At 46.7% G+C, this 16675-nt stretch overlaps 1 protein-coding gene across 1 annotated transcript in view; it reads left to right on the top strand.

Moving 5' to 3' along the window:
* Positions 1 to 16675, top strand: part of PFDN1 (prefoldin subunit 1) — a 28664-nt gene that overhangs the window by 9711 nt on the left and 2278 nt on the right. Inside the window, exon 3 of the mRNA XM_052684544.1 lies at positions 3891 to 3975. Within this exon, the coding sequence (XP_052540504.1) occupies positions 3891 to 3975 (85 nt within the window). The remainder of the gene's footprint in view (positions 1 to 3890; positions 3976 to 16675) is intronic.

The following is a 16675-nucleotide window of genomic DNA, read 5'->3' as shown; positions in this document are numbered from 1 at the left end:
AGAAAGCTGAAGCTGACTAAGGTTGCAAGTAATTGGAAATGTTGTTAACGGAAAACCTTTGACATGAACATCACTGTTACTCCACCTCTAATAACTTTAATACATTCTATGTCATAGTGAAGGCTGGCGTGTGCTGAATAAACATCTCCATAACCTCATTCATTAACAGATGAATATTTCAATATCTAATTCTGTGTTTTAAAGTCAAGTAAACAGTACATTTTGGTGCAAACAAACTGAGTTATGGAATTACTTACATAGCATGAACATCGCTTGGTGGGTGTGTATGTGTGGCAGATGAAGTTAACAGCATCACTGAACAGTGTAACTGAGCCTGAAGACCATTTTGGCCAGGGTGTGAGCGAGTGCTATGTAAATACTAAGTGGGGCATGAGATTTAGAAATTCAAAATTAGAGGAAAAGATCTCTTCATAGGGAAGCAAGCAACTCATCCTGTAGTATTATAAATCACTTGCTCTGCCTTAGAGAAACAAAACACCTGTTGTGGAGCTAGCAGAGAACTGCAGGGAAAAGAATAGAAGCAATTGGGAATATTTAAAGTGAGGTTTCTCTTTCAGTTCTCTTATGCTCTATTTCTGTTCCTCATGTTGCTCTTTAAGAACCAGCAGTAGCTGGGATGCCAGGCCATGTAGAGGCTGCCGGTTCAAAAATACATGGCTGTGTTCTAGAGCTCTTCTTGTCGGCAGCCCAGAGCTGGCTGATCATTGCTGACCTCAAGAACCCCAGTCCTCTGTCACTTTCTTTTGTAATTTTGTGTATGTAAGTACTGGGTAAACTGCTATGCATCTGGAATAGGGCATATTCTGCTCTGATGTTACTTGCTGTTCCCTTTCAAATGAGTGAGCAACTTAGACTGGGCGAATCTGACTGTTTTGATCCGAAGCACAGAATGGCTTGGGTTGGAAAGGCCTTAAAGATCGTTGGTTTTCAACTCCTTTGCCATGGGCAGGGTTGCCAACCACCAGAGCAGGCTGCCCAGGGCCCCATCCAGTGATAGGGCATTTCTGGTATTTTTTAACAGCAGCAAAAAAGCTCACTTGGGTTGTTTATTTGTTAAGTTTTGTAATTAAAGCATTCAGTGACACTGTGTCATTCTGAATCAGTATTTCACGTTCGATAGCATAGGTATCGTGTTTGACAGGCCTGCTGGTGTGTGCTGCAAAGTGTCTGTATGTAAGCAAGAAGAGCTTAATTTCTGCAGGACCCAGCTGGCTGCAGCTGTCTGCAAGAGTTGTGCTAGTTGTCTTTTGTGGAATGCCCGTACTTAAAAGTTTGTGCCCAAGGTGTGAGTGTGGAGCCTCTTTGTTGGGCCAGGCAGTTGGTTTGTGCAGGAGGTCTTTCAGTGCTGTAGCTCACTTTATTACATGTGCCCTGTGGCACTTCTTACCTACTGAACAGAAATTCCGTGCTGTTTCAGTTACTTCTTAAGCCATGTTACTTCGTAAAGTAAAAGCTCTGGCTGAGGTGTTTGTGAGGTGTGTATCCCAAGCTTAAAGCTTTTCAGTCTTTACTACTTTGAAAAGTGAAGCCATAGACTTAAATGTTTAATTGTGGATATGGCTTTGCAGCTTCAGCTTTGAGAATGTGGCCTTGGACAGATGTGGGGCAATACCTGTGAGCATTATTTTGAGGGCTTGATGACCTTGTGGCAGGAATTCTGAGGGCACACCTTGCAGCTTTGCTTTTTTCACTAATGACAGCTTGTGCAGGAACGAAGCACAATGTTGTCTTCATCCCAGAACACATGGGGGATGTGAAATCTCATTTTGCTTTCCACGTTTCTTTTATCCAGTATGCAGGTGCAGTGTAAGAGCACCATCGATGTGATAATGCAGGTGATTATTCCGAAAGCATCTCCCATCTGCCTGGCTGCAGGGTTTGCATCTAACAGGAGGGTGGTTGTGGATGGGACTTTCATAGGGCTGAACAAGATCCTCATGTTCTGTCTGCAGGGTGGTGTGTGCTGGGAGCTGGAAATGCGATCACTGCCTGAAATGGGGAGCTGAGGGGGGAGAGACATGAGTGTGCTGTGTTGAGAAGAGTAGGGATGAGTATGACAACCAAGATGATTCTAGTAGAGAGACTGGAAAAGAATGAGGAAAGATTTGAGAAAACTCTGAAGTAGAAGACCTAGCAGAAATTCCTGTAGAAAAGACAAGGTGGAGTCGAACAAGGGAGAGGAAGAAGAGGAGGAGGAAGTGGTTGCTAAGCACAGCTAATAGCAGCACTGAGGAGTTTTAATTTACAGTCTGCTGTAATTAACCACAGTTCCATTCCAATGCATTTCAGGAATGGTTGTGGCACATAGTTTTCCTTTCGGCTGTTGTGTTGCTGGTGCAGAGTAGGCTGAATTTCCAGCCAAGCAGAGTGGATTCCATTTATGCCCAAAGAACATCTTGCAGGCCCTGAGCAAACCTGTTAATAATATCGTTTGTCGTTGGAGGTGGCACTCCACTGATTGCAGGCTTCGTTGCAGTAGGCGAGGAATGCATTCTGATTCTGCACTGTCTGAAGCTGTTCACGGTAGCTGTCCAAGCGCTTGCTCCTGTCACCTGGCAGCGTGCGTTGTCCCAGACACTCTGTAGTGCTGGGGCAGACCTTGACCTCATTGGTATGACCCACGGAGACTCCTTCTAAATCCCTGGGGGACTTTCTAAGTAGGGAAGGGGCTGATCTGTGTCTTGTGCGTTCCTTGTGTCTGGAAGCATGAGAGGCAGCTATGAAAAGGTTCCTAACATTCATCTGAGCTCAGTTGTTCTTTGCTTCTTTGTGGGATTCCAGCACCACGTGCTTGTGAGCTGCTTTGGTTGGTGTTGATTCTTCAGAGCAGATTGGTGGCTTTTACATGCTGGCTTACAGAACACCGAGGTTTTATAGAGGCATCTTTCAAAGCCCTTGTGCAATTAAAAAAACCCAAATAAACAGAACAATGGAAACCGGTGGCCGCAATTTCAGTTGAACAACAGTTTCCTACCCTGTTTAAAAAAAAAAACAAAACAAAAAACTCTGAACTTAAAAAGCAAGGGAATTTGGCGTGCAGTGAGGGTGCGTGTTAAAGCCAAGCCCTGAGCAGCAGGAGTTGTGAAAGCTTAAAGGCAGGTGGATGTGGCTCTCTGTGTCCTCTGGAAGCACTTGGCCTTCCAGAGTAGTGTGCACATGGCCTCTGTTTCCATGGTTCAGGTTTGCTTAGCTTACAGTGATGCGTGACTTTTAACCATTGCAAGAATCCTCCTTGACTACATTTCCATACTATTATGCTGTCATTGCTGAAGATCTCTTTGAATGTTATTTGATAAGAAGGACTTCCCTCGGTGTGTTAGGTTGCTAAGGTGTGTTCCAGAACTGCTTTTGGAACTTCCAGGACACTGAATGTAGAGGGCAACCTGTGAGCATTTATTTTCTTCCTGCAAAGTAATGGGTGAAATAGTAAGCAAACCTGGGCGGGCAGCCTGGTGACATGGCAGTTCTGCTGTTGTGCTGTTTGCCGCCCGCCTTAGTATTTCAGTGGCTTCCTGTATGTATTTTTTTGAATGTTAAGATAGATCGAAAGGTGGAAGATTGGTAAGCATTTCAGAGTTGATGAACAGAAAGAAAGTGTGGAGTCTTTAACAGTGGAAATTTTTATTTGAAGGCATTAAATAACAATGAATTTTTAGTAGCGGGTAGCAAGTGTTTTCCAACTGATTTTTCTGAGCCTTTTGGGCAGTCCATCATGGTTTGTTCTTCTGTCTCTGACTAGAACATGGATGAAAACGAGTATTTCTCAGAGGTCGTTGCAGTTTAACTTGGTGTGCAGCTAAGTGTACAATGCCTAGATATTTTTTTTTTAAAGCAAAATCCAACAGATTTTGTCTCTTTTTTGCTTGTAGGTTTATTCTTCAGTCTAAAGCAGTCATTCATAATCAGCTTTTAGAGAAGCAGAGAATAGCAGAAGAGAAAATTAAGGAATTAGAGGTAAGTTTTTGGCCTGCAAAGGTGATGAAAACGTTGAAGGTCAACAAGGTACTGTTTGTTACATCCCTTATTTTTATGTGATACATTCTCAAGGATTGTAACTGCAGGGGAGCATGAGGGCTGTTGCGAGTAACCTAAAAGTAATTTGTGTGCCTTGGATTTTTGCTAGGTCTACAAGCTTCATGAATGTTAAGAAAGCAGGCAGGGACTAATTGTTCTCTCTGTGTCCTGATATGAAAACTGGATGTGAGGGGTTCAATTTAAATTAGTAGGAGCTAGCTTTAAAAGTATTTAGAGGATGTTTAGAGATTACTTGCAGCAGATAAATGATGGGAAGCTCTTTGCTCTGAGTATTAAAAGTTTATGTTGGGACAGGATAATTGCACAAATTCAAGTAAGAGAAATCCATTGAGCATTTCCAAATATGTAAAAATTGCATTCTATTCAGGAAGCCTGTGAGCTAAAAATGTCTGGAGTCTGGGAAAGTATTAGGAGGAAGTACCACATACGCTTACCCTGTTCTTAAACTCTGCCCAAGACATTTACTTATGGCTGCTGTTGAAGGCTGGATCCTAGAGAGGATGGACTGTAATGATGTAATCAGAGTACTCCTGTGTTCTTATGGAGGGAGTGCTTATTGAGGCAGAGAAGAATGCCTGAGGCACATAAAGTAGTGTCCATGCAAGTTCCAGCTGTTTGAACAAGCTATCGTCTGAATCTTAAGTATCTTCTAGTGGCCCCATGAACACTTTACAGTTCTTTGGAGAAGGTGTTTAGACTTATTGGACTTCTTCCAAGGCCATTAGTATTTTTGTTCTTAATGCTCCTGAAATAGAATTAATACATAACCGTTTTCCTTAGCTTTTGGAAATGACAACAAGGAAAGGTTGAATTTCATCAAGCTGCTTGTCAAATCTGTTAATGTTTTGGAGAAGGTGAGTGTGCAGACCAGGGAAGTAGGGACAAGTAGCAATAGGAAGTAGGTGCTCAGACAGGACTGTGCAGTCTCTATTGTTTCCTACTTACACTACAGCAAAAGTCAAGTTGTGTTTTTTTAATTTGTTCTTGAAACACATTTTGCCATGGGAACTTGCAGGTTGTGTTACCTGCCATGTTTTCTGTATCAGGTAATAAGGGGTTTTGTGTATCTGGCCACCAGAACCTTTTCTACGCAGTAAGTACTTCACGGATAGGCTGTATATGCCACCCAGTATTCATGCAGACAGGGCACAGTCATTTTTATGCTTACGTGGTTATATGTGATTGTATCCTGGCTATTCTGGGACCATCCCTAAAAACAGTGGCCTTGAGCAAAACCAGCGCTGTCACTGAAGTTACAGAACTTCATTGCAGTCTGCCTGCATTTGGAACTGATTGAGTGTGTTTGACAGTTTTGGCCACTGTAACCTTCAGCTGTGCATCTCAGTTTCTTCCTGTTCCTGATGGAGAATAATCTTACCTCCTGAACTTTTCAATCGCTGACTTCAGCGGAATGGATGGAATTCACCCCCCCGGATTATAACCTTTGCCATTCTTGCCCCTCAGCCTTGGAGGTGGTTGCTTCACAGATGTGTTTTTACTGTTTTGTAGCTCCATGTTGCCTCAGGTCTCTGGTTATGGCCACTGAATTGCAGTTCCCAGCAATTGTCTCAAAAGGTTGTAAGAGTGGGGAGGTTATTGCCACGTAGATTGTTTTTCTATCTAACTATAGAAAGTAAGGTTCAGATTGCTGAAACATTTGACAGTTTCTTTTAAATGAACATTCAAGTCCACCTTTTAACTGGTTTCCAGATGTCTGGCAGTTTTGTGTGAATAATATTCCTTGGACTTGGGATTCTCTAAGGAAGAGGATTAGATTGACAGTCGCTGAAAAGTAAGATTTCAAGGGAAATACCTGAGTCCACTTATCACAGGAGTAGAGGATTTTGCTCTTCTGAAAACAAGTTGTGACAGGAGAAAAGAATGTGAAACTTTGTGACCTTGTGCTCCCACTACATGGTTGTAAAATAAATGTAAGACCAAGATAACCAGGTTAAAATATCCCTTCATCAGTTGTTCAAACTGGAAAAAAAAATTAAAGCTATTTTTCACATTAACTACCTTATTTTTCATTATACGTAATACCTTACTACACTTTGCACAGTTGAATTAAGCTGGCCGGAGTAACCCTCTGGTATCCATGCAGTGTGACTCACCTGGCTGCTCTCACAGCATGAGCTGGAGGCAATTGCATGGTGCAGTTACAGAGCTGTTGCCAAGGTACTGTGAAATGTGCATTTTTGATACGAACCTGAATTTCAGAAATGGTGTCACTGGTAGCTCAGTCCAATTCTAGAAGAGTGCAGCATAAAGTTTGGGTTCACAGCTGAACTCTTCTCAGCAGTATAGCAAGGAGAACTCTTGGCAGTTTGTGAAAATGTGGACTTTTGTCTGCTTTGGAGGTGTGAGCTGGGTTTCCTGATACTCACAGTTGTTAAAATGCACTTTGAAAGCACAAAGGGGTTTTGCCTCTTCTTTCAGAGGTTTGTTTCTCTCTCCTCTTTCCTTTACTCCCCTCTGTTGTGTTTGCCTGTTGTTGAAGACCTGCCTTGTTTCTTTTATGTCAGCACCAGGAGTGGGCTGTGACACTGCTAGCCTGGTTGTCCCTGCTGCTCACCTCACAGCAGGGCAGTGAGGACGGCCAGGGCCAGCTTTGTGCAGAGCTGTGAAAGCAAAGCTTTGCTGGAATATGCACTGCATGTCCTCTGTGAGTGGAGCTGTGTGAGCATGGCTCTGAAAACCCAAAAGGGTGTAGATATGTACAGACAAACAAAGGGGCAGACATAGTCTGTCAGTCAGCACACAAAATAGTTTTATCCTTCTTTTAAGGGAGGAATGTATATATGCACGTGTTTAGCAAACTTAACTTCACACTCTGTGTATAATCCTTTGGAATCCAAAGGGACTGTCTAGGCTTGTTTACAAAATGCACGTTTGCTTACAGGCTGGGCCAGTGAAGCTTACTAAAGCCTTCTTGGCACTCACAGAGGCTGAGTGTATGAGTCCATGCCATCACATGGGAAGCTTCCTGCCTAAGCGTAGCTATTGGATTTTTCCAGTCCTGATAATATCAAATTCTTCTTGTGTTTTACAGTGCAAAGGGTATGTGTAAATCTATTTTGAAAGCATTCTAAAGGGATGAGCACTGACTCTTTTTAGCTCAGCAATGTTTGTGCAGTATTAAGAGAAAAACCAAGTAATGTTTTTCTTCCCTTGTTTTTAAGGAAACATGATATGTGAGGGGTGGAACAATGCCTTGTTTCAGGAAATGTTATCCGTTTCCATTGTAGAGCTAGATGGGTTCTGTTTTTAAATGTGGCATTTTAAAAAGAACAAACTCTGATATTACAAAGACATGGAAAATTGATTCTTCGTTAGGGGTGGAGAAAGTGATTATTGCCGTGTGTTTTCTCTGATAATATCTGATAATCCCTCTCTCTCCTGCTATATTCAGCATGTTTAGTTGTCAGGCGTTGTCAGACTAAATTTCTAAAAATAACAAATAGGGGGGAGGCTGTGCTGGGCCACGTTGTTGACTGTGCCACTGAATTTAGCTCCTTCTTGCAAAGGGCAACCTGCAGCTTTCTTGGGGAATTGGATTTGGTTTTAAGCTCTGCCTGGGGCACCGCTGCGTGCCCATATCCCATGCAATTCTTTATGTACTTCTATGGAGTCTGAATGTTTAATGCTGTAGGGTAGGTTGGTTTCTTCTCTTTCTGTCTGAAGTTGAAAATAATATGAGGGAACGCATACACAAGTGCTAGGGACCTCAAAAAGAATTTCTAAGTGTCCAGTTGTCCCATCCCATGCAGAAAGCTTCTTAACCTTTGTTCATGATTGGAAAAAAACTGCCTCTTGTTTAAAGACTGGTCAGGTTTGGCAGGACTGCATCGTGCTGAAGCTAAGATGCCACTGAATTGTGGTACTTTGAGGTGCTTGGATGTCAGATGTAGCAGTGGGTCTTCCCTGGTTTGCCTGCACACACACCTGCTTGCACTCCGGCTGTCCGTTCTGTGATGCTTTCTGGGACTTTGGAATGGCCTCGCTGCACTGGTGTGATGGCTGCACCCCTGTTCTTGCTGAGCAAGCAGGGTGTCTGCTGGCTGCCACAGCATGGTTTTCCTTCCCTGGGGCAGCTAAGGCTGAAGTGGGTGAGGTGTGTCTGGGGAGCAGTGCCAGAGTCTGAGAGCTGGTGCTTTGTACTCTCAGTGTAGGCATGGCCTGCTCCGTGGCAGTTCTCTGGACAGTCCTTTGGTTTTTGTGCTGAAACTGTCCGTGTGGAGGCCAATTCAGAGGGTAGCTTTAATGATGTGCAAACAAATTTCTTGAGATGTGTGGGATGTCCTGCAGACCGTTGGCGACCACCAGAAGGTAACAGTTTTTTGGCCGATTTCTTCCTGAGATTTGCAGCACAGGAGCTCTCATCCTATAGTTGGAGTGGATAGGCCAGCGCCCAGGAATGTGTGGTGTGCTTCTTAAATAAACAGGGGGAAAATAAAGAGTGCTTGTATTTGGCTTGTAGGGGGAAAGCTTCAAGAATAGCCCTCTATGATTTAGCCTAGAGCAGATTTTGCTTTGGAAGAGTGTGTTTTTCTCTATTGCATTGCTGGCATATATCCATGTGCTCAGGATGTGATTTAAATGTGTTGTCACGGCAGCCCCTAGCTTCTAAGGACAGCCCTAAGTACGCATATAGAAGATGTCAGACCCTGGCTTGGTCTCAGACTTTTTGGCATTATGGCCTCATCTCCTCTAAGGAAAGCTGCCATGCTTCTGTCCTTGTTGCTCATCCAGCAGCCTGAATTATGCTCGGGAGCTTCATAGCTCTCCCTGGCCACGAAAAGGCCTTGGATCCAAGATGAAAGCTTCCAGAGGTAGCTTGTTATCAGCATGGGGGCATCCACAGCTGCTCCCATAGGAAAGCAGAGCACAGGCAGAGCTGTTGGCATGTGTCTGTTTTCCCACCAGCAGGCTTGTTGTGAAGAAAGCAGTACTGAAGCTCATTCTGTTTTTTTCCTGTAGGCTGTCTTATAGCGGAGAAGAATTTTTCTTCTCCTTTGAAAAGGGAAATAACCTGAACAATGAACAAAACAAACCTTAAATGTAACATAATGATGAAAAGGTTGAGAGTGTTGGAGCTAATGCTCTTGGGACAGAATCTTCTTAATGGAGAAGTTCTCTGACGCTGAACTGGTGCCATACAAATTAAAGGTAAATATTGGGTATGGGTAATGCTGCTCTAGTTCTTTCTGTCTCTTGGATTGACTCTGCTGGTGGGAGCCCAAGCAGCATGCTTACCCCTTGCTTCCAGGGCTCTGGATGGATCTGATGACTTCTTTCTTTAAAGCCTCACAGCCCATCTTAAAGATTGCTTGTGAAAAGTGAAGAAGGCAGTAAGAGGGTTTCTTTCTTACAGCCTACCTTACGTGTATTTTGTGCTGTTTTCCTTCTATCCAGATCACATAATTTCACTCTCAGGTAAATGAAAGTTGGTTGTGTGCAGTTCGTGTCCTGTAGCTTTACAAAGGAACAAATATTCTTCATTAATTGCAAGGAAGAAGTTGTATTTTTTTTATACTGGTCCACATCTCTATGCTAGATTTGTTAGATAAAGGTAGATATGTGCTCTGCTCTGGAACTTGCTTAACAAGTTGGTCATATGTTAAGTAGCGCAGAAGTCACCAGTTGCAAAATGCCAAGTTGTAACCTCACAGATGGAGGAGAAGGAAAATAATCACATTTAAAGGGAATCCCCGGCTCTCAGAAAGGATCTTCCACCAGTTCAGATGCAGAATGGCTTATGAAAACTCCTCTTCCTGTTTTTTGTGAAACGTGATTGTAGGTGATGCTCATTTGGGTAGAACGACCTGAATTTAAAGCGTCATGTGTATGATGCACACAGGGCTGGAGTTTTCATTTGCAGCAGTCGTTCGCAGCACAGTTTTCAACTTTCCCAAATTTTGCAAGGAACGAGTTAATTAGTAATCGTGTTGCTCTTCGTTGCGCGACGTTACTGCAAAGTAAGCACACAAACTAGATGAAAGGGCAAAGGCCTCACGAAGGGGGAACCAGGATTTGGCAGCTTTTTTTTCTCCCTGCTATTCCTGCCTTTATTTTTTGTTGGATAATCGTAGATTATAAAGGCAAGATAATAATTAATATGTATGTTGATTGCTTCCTTTAATACCCTTCAGAACTTTGTTACAGAGACACTTTCAAAATAAGTTTTATCCCAGAACTTACTTTGGGCTTTTTCGTTTTGATCTGACACACAAATCTAATGGAAAAAGCTTTTCACAGCACACTGTGCCAGTGCGTTGGCATTCCTTTGTCAGTCAGGGGAAAGTGAAGAACATTACGCGCTAATAGAAAGCACTTCTTCCTCTGTCTAAATGGTTTTGTCCATCCAGGAGCATGCGTTTTGTCATCAGGATCTGAAAATGTTGCTTGTTTCCTCTGCTTAGCATTGAGCTGCTCTTACGTTATGTTACATTACATTGAAATCATTTGAACACCAAACTGATAGATAAGTCTTTCTTTGTCATTTTAAACCAGGGTCTGATTCATTGTCAAAGCTCTTCTTTGTACTTAGGGCTGTGGAAATAACCAAAGCAATGAGCGGAGCTGGATGTGGGTCCCTCTCCAAATTCCTCCTTGCATGAGTAATAGTTAGTCACAAACCCAGCTCCGCTGTGCCTGCCTGAGTCACCCGGCCCCGAGCGGTCGGTCCTTGCTGCCCTTTGTGCCTGGTGATTCCAGGGCTCTGGGCAGGGGGATTACACGTACCTGCCGCCCCCATCTCCTCTGTCTCGCCCGGGGAGAACAGGAAGCGATTATTTGGAAAGCGTGCTGCTGCGTGTGGGAGGCCTGACCCAGCCCTGAGTCAGCTTTGTGGAGCCACACCTTGCTCACCAGGTATGCGGGAGGCTGTAATGACTTCCTGCTGGCCCTGTGCTGCGTCGGCTCGCTGCACTGCTCTGCCCAAAGCACGCTCCTGGGGAGACGTGGCCGTGTTCTCCCTTCTGCCTGTGAGCCCGCGGGCATTGGCTGAGGGAGTGCTGGCTAGTCAGGCATTCATTTCTTCCGGTTGCTGACTTTTTGGGTATTCTACCTTTACAGAAGTAGTTTTTCTTCAAAAATAGCCTCCTCTGGCCTGAACTGTATGAGCAAAATGGAGATGTGGTTTGGCTTGTACAACAGCCGTGATGCTAGCAGGTGCTCTGATCTGCCACGCTGGCTCTGCAGGAATGTAGAAACTGAAGCACTGAGCGAAGGAACTTACCATGTTTTGCAAGAGGCACATTTCCTCCCAGGCAGAATGTGGGGATTTCAGCTCCGGGGTGAGTTTCCTCCCCAGTTCTCTGTCATGAGGCTGCCAGCAGTGTGGTGTTGGGCTTGGAGCAACGTGTCTGAGAGATGTCCTCTAGAAGGGTGATTTTTCCAAGAAGGAGTATTCCAATAGGAGTCTGCACTGCAAATATATTTCTGCTGCCACCTACTGAAATGTTCCCATCAGCTTTCCCTGCTAGCCACCTCTGGGGTAGGGTGCACAAGTTCAGTGGAACAATCCGTCATTTCCTGATCACAGAAAGCACCTGTCTCCACCTCTAATTAACGTGCTGCCATGTGGCTGACATGACAGTTATGTGTGGCATGCCTGGGCTCTGTTGCAGAGGGTCCTTGCAGTTGTTCCCCTGCCTGTTACCTTGCCCCTTCTCTTGGAGACCTGCCTCCCTTGGTACCACACTGGGAAACAGTGAATACTTTCTCAGGGCACGTGCGCCTCAAAGCACTGCAGAGATGATGTTGGAAGCCCTGCTGGCAGTGCAGTAGGTAGGACTTGCTCGGGATGGGGGCAAGTTTGTACCAGCATTTCTTAAGCTGAGCAGTGAGCCCAGGTGAACCTCACAAAGTTCAACAAAGCCGAGTGCACAATCTACACCTTGGTGCCAGCAATCATTTGCTATCAGTACAAGTTGGGGGACAAAAGGATAGAGCACAGCCCTGCTAAGAAGGACTTTGGGTTACTGCCGGATGGCAGCTGGACATGAGCCACCACTGTGCCCTTGCAACCATAGCCTGGGTGCACCCAAAGTGGCAGCCAATAGGACGAGGGAGAGGATCTGCTCCTCTGCTCTCTGCTGTGAGACCTCACCTGGAGTGCTGCATCGGGACAGGGAGTGCTCAGCACAGGAGAGACGTGGAGCTGTTGGAGCACATCCAGAGGATGGCCCAAAAATGCTCCCAGGGATGGAGCACCTCCTTGTGAGGATGGGCTGAGAGAGCTGGGGCTGTGCGGATGGAGAAGGGAAGGTGAAAGTGGACTTCTGGTATCTGAAGGGGCTGTAAGAAGGAAGGGGACAGACTCCTTAGCAAGGACTGCTGTGGCAAGATGAGGGAAATGGTTTTGAACTAAAAGAGGGGAGACTTAGATTAGATATAAGGAAACAGTTTTTTATACTGAGGGCGGTGGGGCGCTGGCACGGGGTGCGCAGAGAGGTGGCGGCGCCCCGTCCCTGCAGGCAGCCAAGGTCTGGCTGGATGGGCTGCGAGCACTGATGGGCTGCGGGAGTCCCTGTGCTCTGCAGGGGCTTCGGGGATGGATTGGATGGCCTTCGGGGGTCCCTTCCAACGCAAACAGTTCTATGATTCTAGATCTCCTTTCTAATAGGTGGACTATGCTGCCTCTCTCTAGTTCAGGCTTGAAAGTGATTGAGTTTCCCCATTGCCTCGTGGAAAGAGTAAGTGAGGGAAAACCCAAGGACATGAATCATTGCTTCTCCTCCTTGGTGGGTGGCATCATCATGCTGCTGTTAGTGGCTGTCGTCAGGAACCAGCTGTGGTCCTTTCCTATTGCAGTTCACTCTTAAGCAAACTACAGGCAACTTCCTGAGAGCAATAACCCTGCTGCGTGGAAAGTCTGAAGTGCATCTAAATATTTGGTGGTTGCTGTGTCATTCCCAGTGTCAGTATGCCACACCATTCTCCAGGGTGAGGCTGCGGGGCATGGGGCTGCCCTCTGTGCTGCCCATGGGCTTTTTGTGTCTCTGCTGCAGAATGGCTGAGTGTTGTTCAGGAGATCCTCCTTATCATGGAGTTTCAAGTGGAAATCTCATTGGGCACAGCGCATCTATTGAGCACAGTGAGACCCTGGGCAGGAGAGCTGTGTGCTGTGGCCTGACCCCACGACAGCCCTGTTCCTCTGGAGAAGGGCTCTCTGCAGCTGAGGGTGCATTCCCTGCTCTATCATGGGATCTGCTTATCACTTTCCCAAAGAGTGTGCACACGGAGACTGCAAGGAATGCAAAAAATGACCCGATTTAACTTTAGGGATAGTGAAACTAAGCTAGCACGTTTATTGAGACTGTCACAAGATGAGTTATATGAGGGCACCTATTTGAGGCACTGCATCATGCCTGAAGACTCCAGGGCATTCTTCCGCAGCAATCTTCTTCTCTGTGCGGTGGAGGTGTGCCAGAGAGGGCTCTGGTAGGGACCTGAGCGTGTACCATCCTCACACGTTGGGAGGTGTAGGAAAGGAGTGTTTAAAAAAAACAAAAAAAAAACAAAAATACAATGTGAGATTGCACATCCACAGAGCCATGTGTGTTGGAAAAGGCCACCCCCTAAAGTGGGCTCCTGACAGGGGGTTATACAGGAAAGCATCCAGTGGGTTCCGAGTATCTCCAGAGAAGGAGACTCCATCACTGCTCTGGGCAGCCTGTCCCAGTGCTCTGTTGCTCTCAGAGAAGTTCTGTTGGTCACCAGAGCACCAGGTCCTTCTGTGCAGAGCTCCTCTGCAACAGCTTGTCCCCTAACCTGTGCTGATGCATGCAGTTATTCCCCCCCAGATGTAGGGCCATACTTGCCTTTGGTGAACCTCATAATTTTTCTCCCCACTCAACTCTCAGCCCATCCAGATCTCACTGCAAAGCAGCATAGCCTTCTGGTGTGTCACCCACTGCTCTGAGCTTTGAATTGTCCAATATCATTCCATTGCTAGATTCTTCAATTTGCTGGAGATGTTTTTATTTGAGTTTAGTCACCTCATACTTCTGGTTGCAGGCCACTAATTTACAAGCTGAGATAAGGAGACAGAAGTAAAATTTGAAGAGCAAAAAAAGCAGAAATTGAATGATAAGCTGCTGTTTGAAAAAGGGTAGCACCTATGAGTTCTAGGCATAGTGCAGTCCAAATAAATACTAGCTGCTGTCCTTTGGTTTCTTGCTGAGCACAGCAGTGCTGTGCTGTCTGTTGGAGCTGAGCATCCTGGCCCCAAACTCCTGCATGGAGCTGACAGCCCTGGGCAGCACTCCGAAGGCAGCTATGCCCCGAACATGGTGCTGTGTGAATATGGTGCTTTGATCATCTGAATCTGATCCACAAGGAGCTGATGAATGTTTTTTTTTCTTGCTGTGGAATCTGTGGATGCTGGCTCTTTAATGTGACAGGAATGCGCAGTCTGGATGTGTCATCGTGGACAAAGCCTGGCTGCTGCTCTCAGCGTGATGCAATAGCGGCGGAGGTGGGAGGTTTATGCAGTGTCAGGAGGTCGCTGCCTACATCTGCTAACCACAGTGGCTGTTTTTCAGGGCTGTGACCTGCAGGTGTATTAGCCCTAAATCCAGAATTTCCGCAGCAGCCGCTGAGAGCACATAGCGTGGAGCTGAACAGGGAGCAGACTGGGAGGTTACCTGCAACAGGGAGCAAAGTTGAAGCTTTGGGGTACTTTTGAAGTACTTAGGGCATTGCTTTCATTGTGTGCACAAGCACCTGGGCACAGACCTGCCCCTGTGGTGCAGAGTGGAGCCTTGAGGGTGCTATCTTCTCCAACCCCCAGCTGAGGCTGGGCATTCTGGTGCTCCGGGCACTGGATGCATTGTGCCAGGTTGGCACGTGCCATTCCTACCCCTTGCCCCATACACAGGGTCTAGGAGGGTTGCAGGAGTGCCTTGAGATGGGGAAGGGTCCCAAGAACTGGAGGGTTGGGGTGAGCAGGGCCTGGGGGCAGCCCAGGAGAGCCCCAGCATGGCTACAGGGGCACTGAGAGGTGCAGGGAGGACTGACCCTGCGAACAGCTTCACGAGCAGGAGGGATGTGCTCTGCTATCTGGAGAGCAGGTCTTGGCTGTGGGTTTTGACCCTCTTTCTTGGTGCCAGGGAGCTGTTAGTGGTTCCAGAAGGCAGATTTAAGTGAAAATATTTTTTAGGGCTAACTTTTGGAGACATCATGAAGTCTGTGGTTTGCTTTGCTGCCAGTTTGCTGGTTGGGAAGGAGAACTTTTTGGCTATAGAATTAGTGTAAAGAAATCATGAAACTGCACACTTGGAAGCATTAACTGCACTGGCTTTCTCCAACTCTGCTTTCTATCAACTGCTATCCACATAGCCTGGGCCTTGCTAGCTGCAGTGGCAGCAGTGGCTGTCTTGCATGTTCCAGCGGGGGTGGCAGTGCCCTTCTGTGCAGGGGAGCAGCTGAGTGGGAGGGATTGAAACGGCTGTCTCTGCAAGGGGTGGCTGAGGTGGAATCTGATGGGTGACAGCCTGAGGGTGAGGGTGCAGGAGTTTGTCCTGTTCAGGAGCAAGGCAGCTGGTATGCGTATTGAGGATGCTGCCCTCTTGGAAATTTGTTGCTGCAAATCCTGTTATGTCTCTGAGTGCATTCAGTCGCCTTCTGGGCTGCCTCCTGCTCCTCCTGCAGCGAAGGCTTCTTCTGAGGCTGTAGCCTCAGGTCATTCCTCCTTGTGTGAGAGATGCTAGAAATGTTGATCACAGCAGCAAGACAGTGTTTTGAATCTTTGGGAGTGGAGAGCAGCTGACAGAAATCAGAGCTGGAGAAAGTGCTTCTAAAACGCCAATGCATTTAATGCCTCCAAGTGTGCAGTTCCATCATTCCTTTAATGCCAGGCAATATCAGGTGCAGGAATTGCAGAGGTGGAGGCTGAGAGGCTGCAGAGGGCGTTCCTTGCACAGCTGGTGGCTACTAGCAACCCAGCAGGGCCAGCCAGGCTGGAATGGGCTCAAGGATGACTTCAGAGCCTTGATGCCAGCCCCACACGGCGGCCTGGATGGGTGGGGATGTGTCAGCCCCGCTGGCTCACAACACTGCTCCCCGGGAAAGAGCATCAGAGACACTGAGTTTCCTGTCTAGACCCCGGTAATTGTGGTGAGAAGGCAATTGGTACAAGTTCCTGCTCCCTCTCCTGTGGTTACCTAAGCAGAAGCCATGCTACAGCTCCACAGGAAGGAACACTTTGCTTCTGCCGTGCATCTTGGAAATACAAATCCTGGCCTGCTCAGGGCTGCCAGTGTCCCCAGCAGCACAGTGCTGTGTAAGGACCGCATGGGCACCATCCTCATGGCAGCAGTGTGCCAAGCCTGGTCCCTTCCTGAGCCCCTTGTGCTTAAGAAGGAGGGGCTGGAGTTCCTGTCCCCAGACGTGGAGTCCCTCAGCGTCATGCAGAGCAGCATGAGAACAGCAGTGGCTGGGGACGTCCTGCCCTGCTTATGTATCAGCGCCAGCAAGGCATCCGTGCAGGGACCCACGCTGGGCCGCCTCCCAGCAGCTTCCTGAAAAGCAGCTCTTGTAGCAAGAGGCATCCCACGTGTCTGCGACCACAGCAGGGAGACAAGGAGCCCTTTACTGTATCCCCCAGCCCTAG

Source organism: Tympanuchus pallidicinctus, unplaced genomic scaffold, assembly GCF_026119805.1.
Source record: "Tympanuchus pallidicinctus isolate F22 unplaced genomic scaffold, pur_lepc_1.0 scaffold21, whole genome shotgun sequence".
NCBI classification, from domain to species: domain Eukaryota; kingdom Metazoa; phylum Chordata; class Aves; order Galliformes; family Phasianidae; genus Tympanuchus; species Tympanuchus pallidicinctus.
Note: the sequence above shows the minus strand (reverse complement) of the source record. Positions and strands in the feature narration are given on the sequence as shown.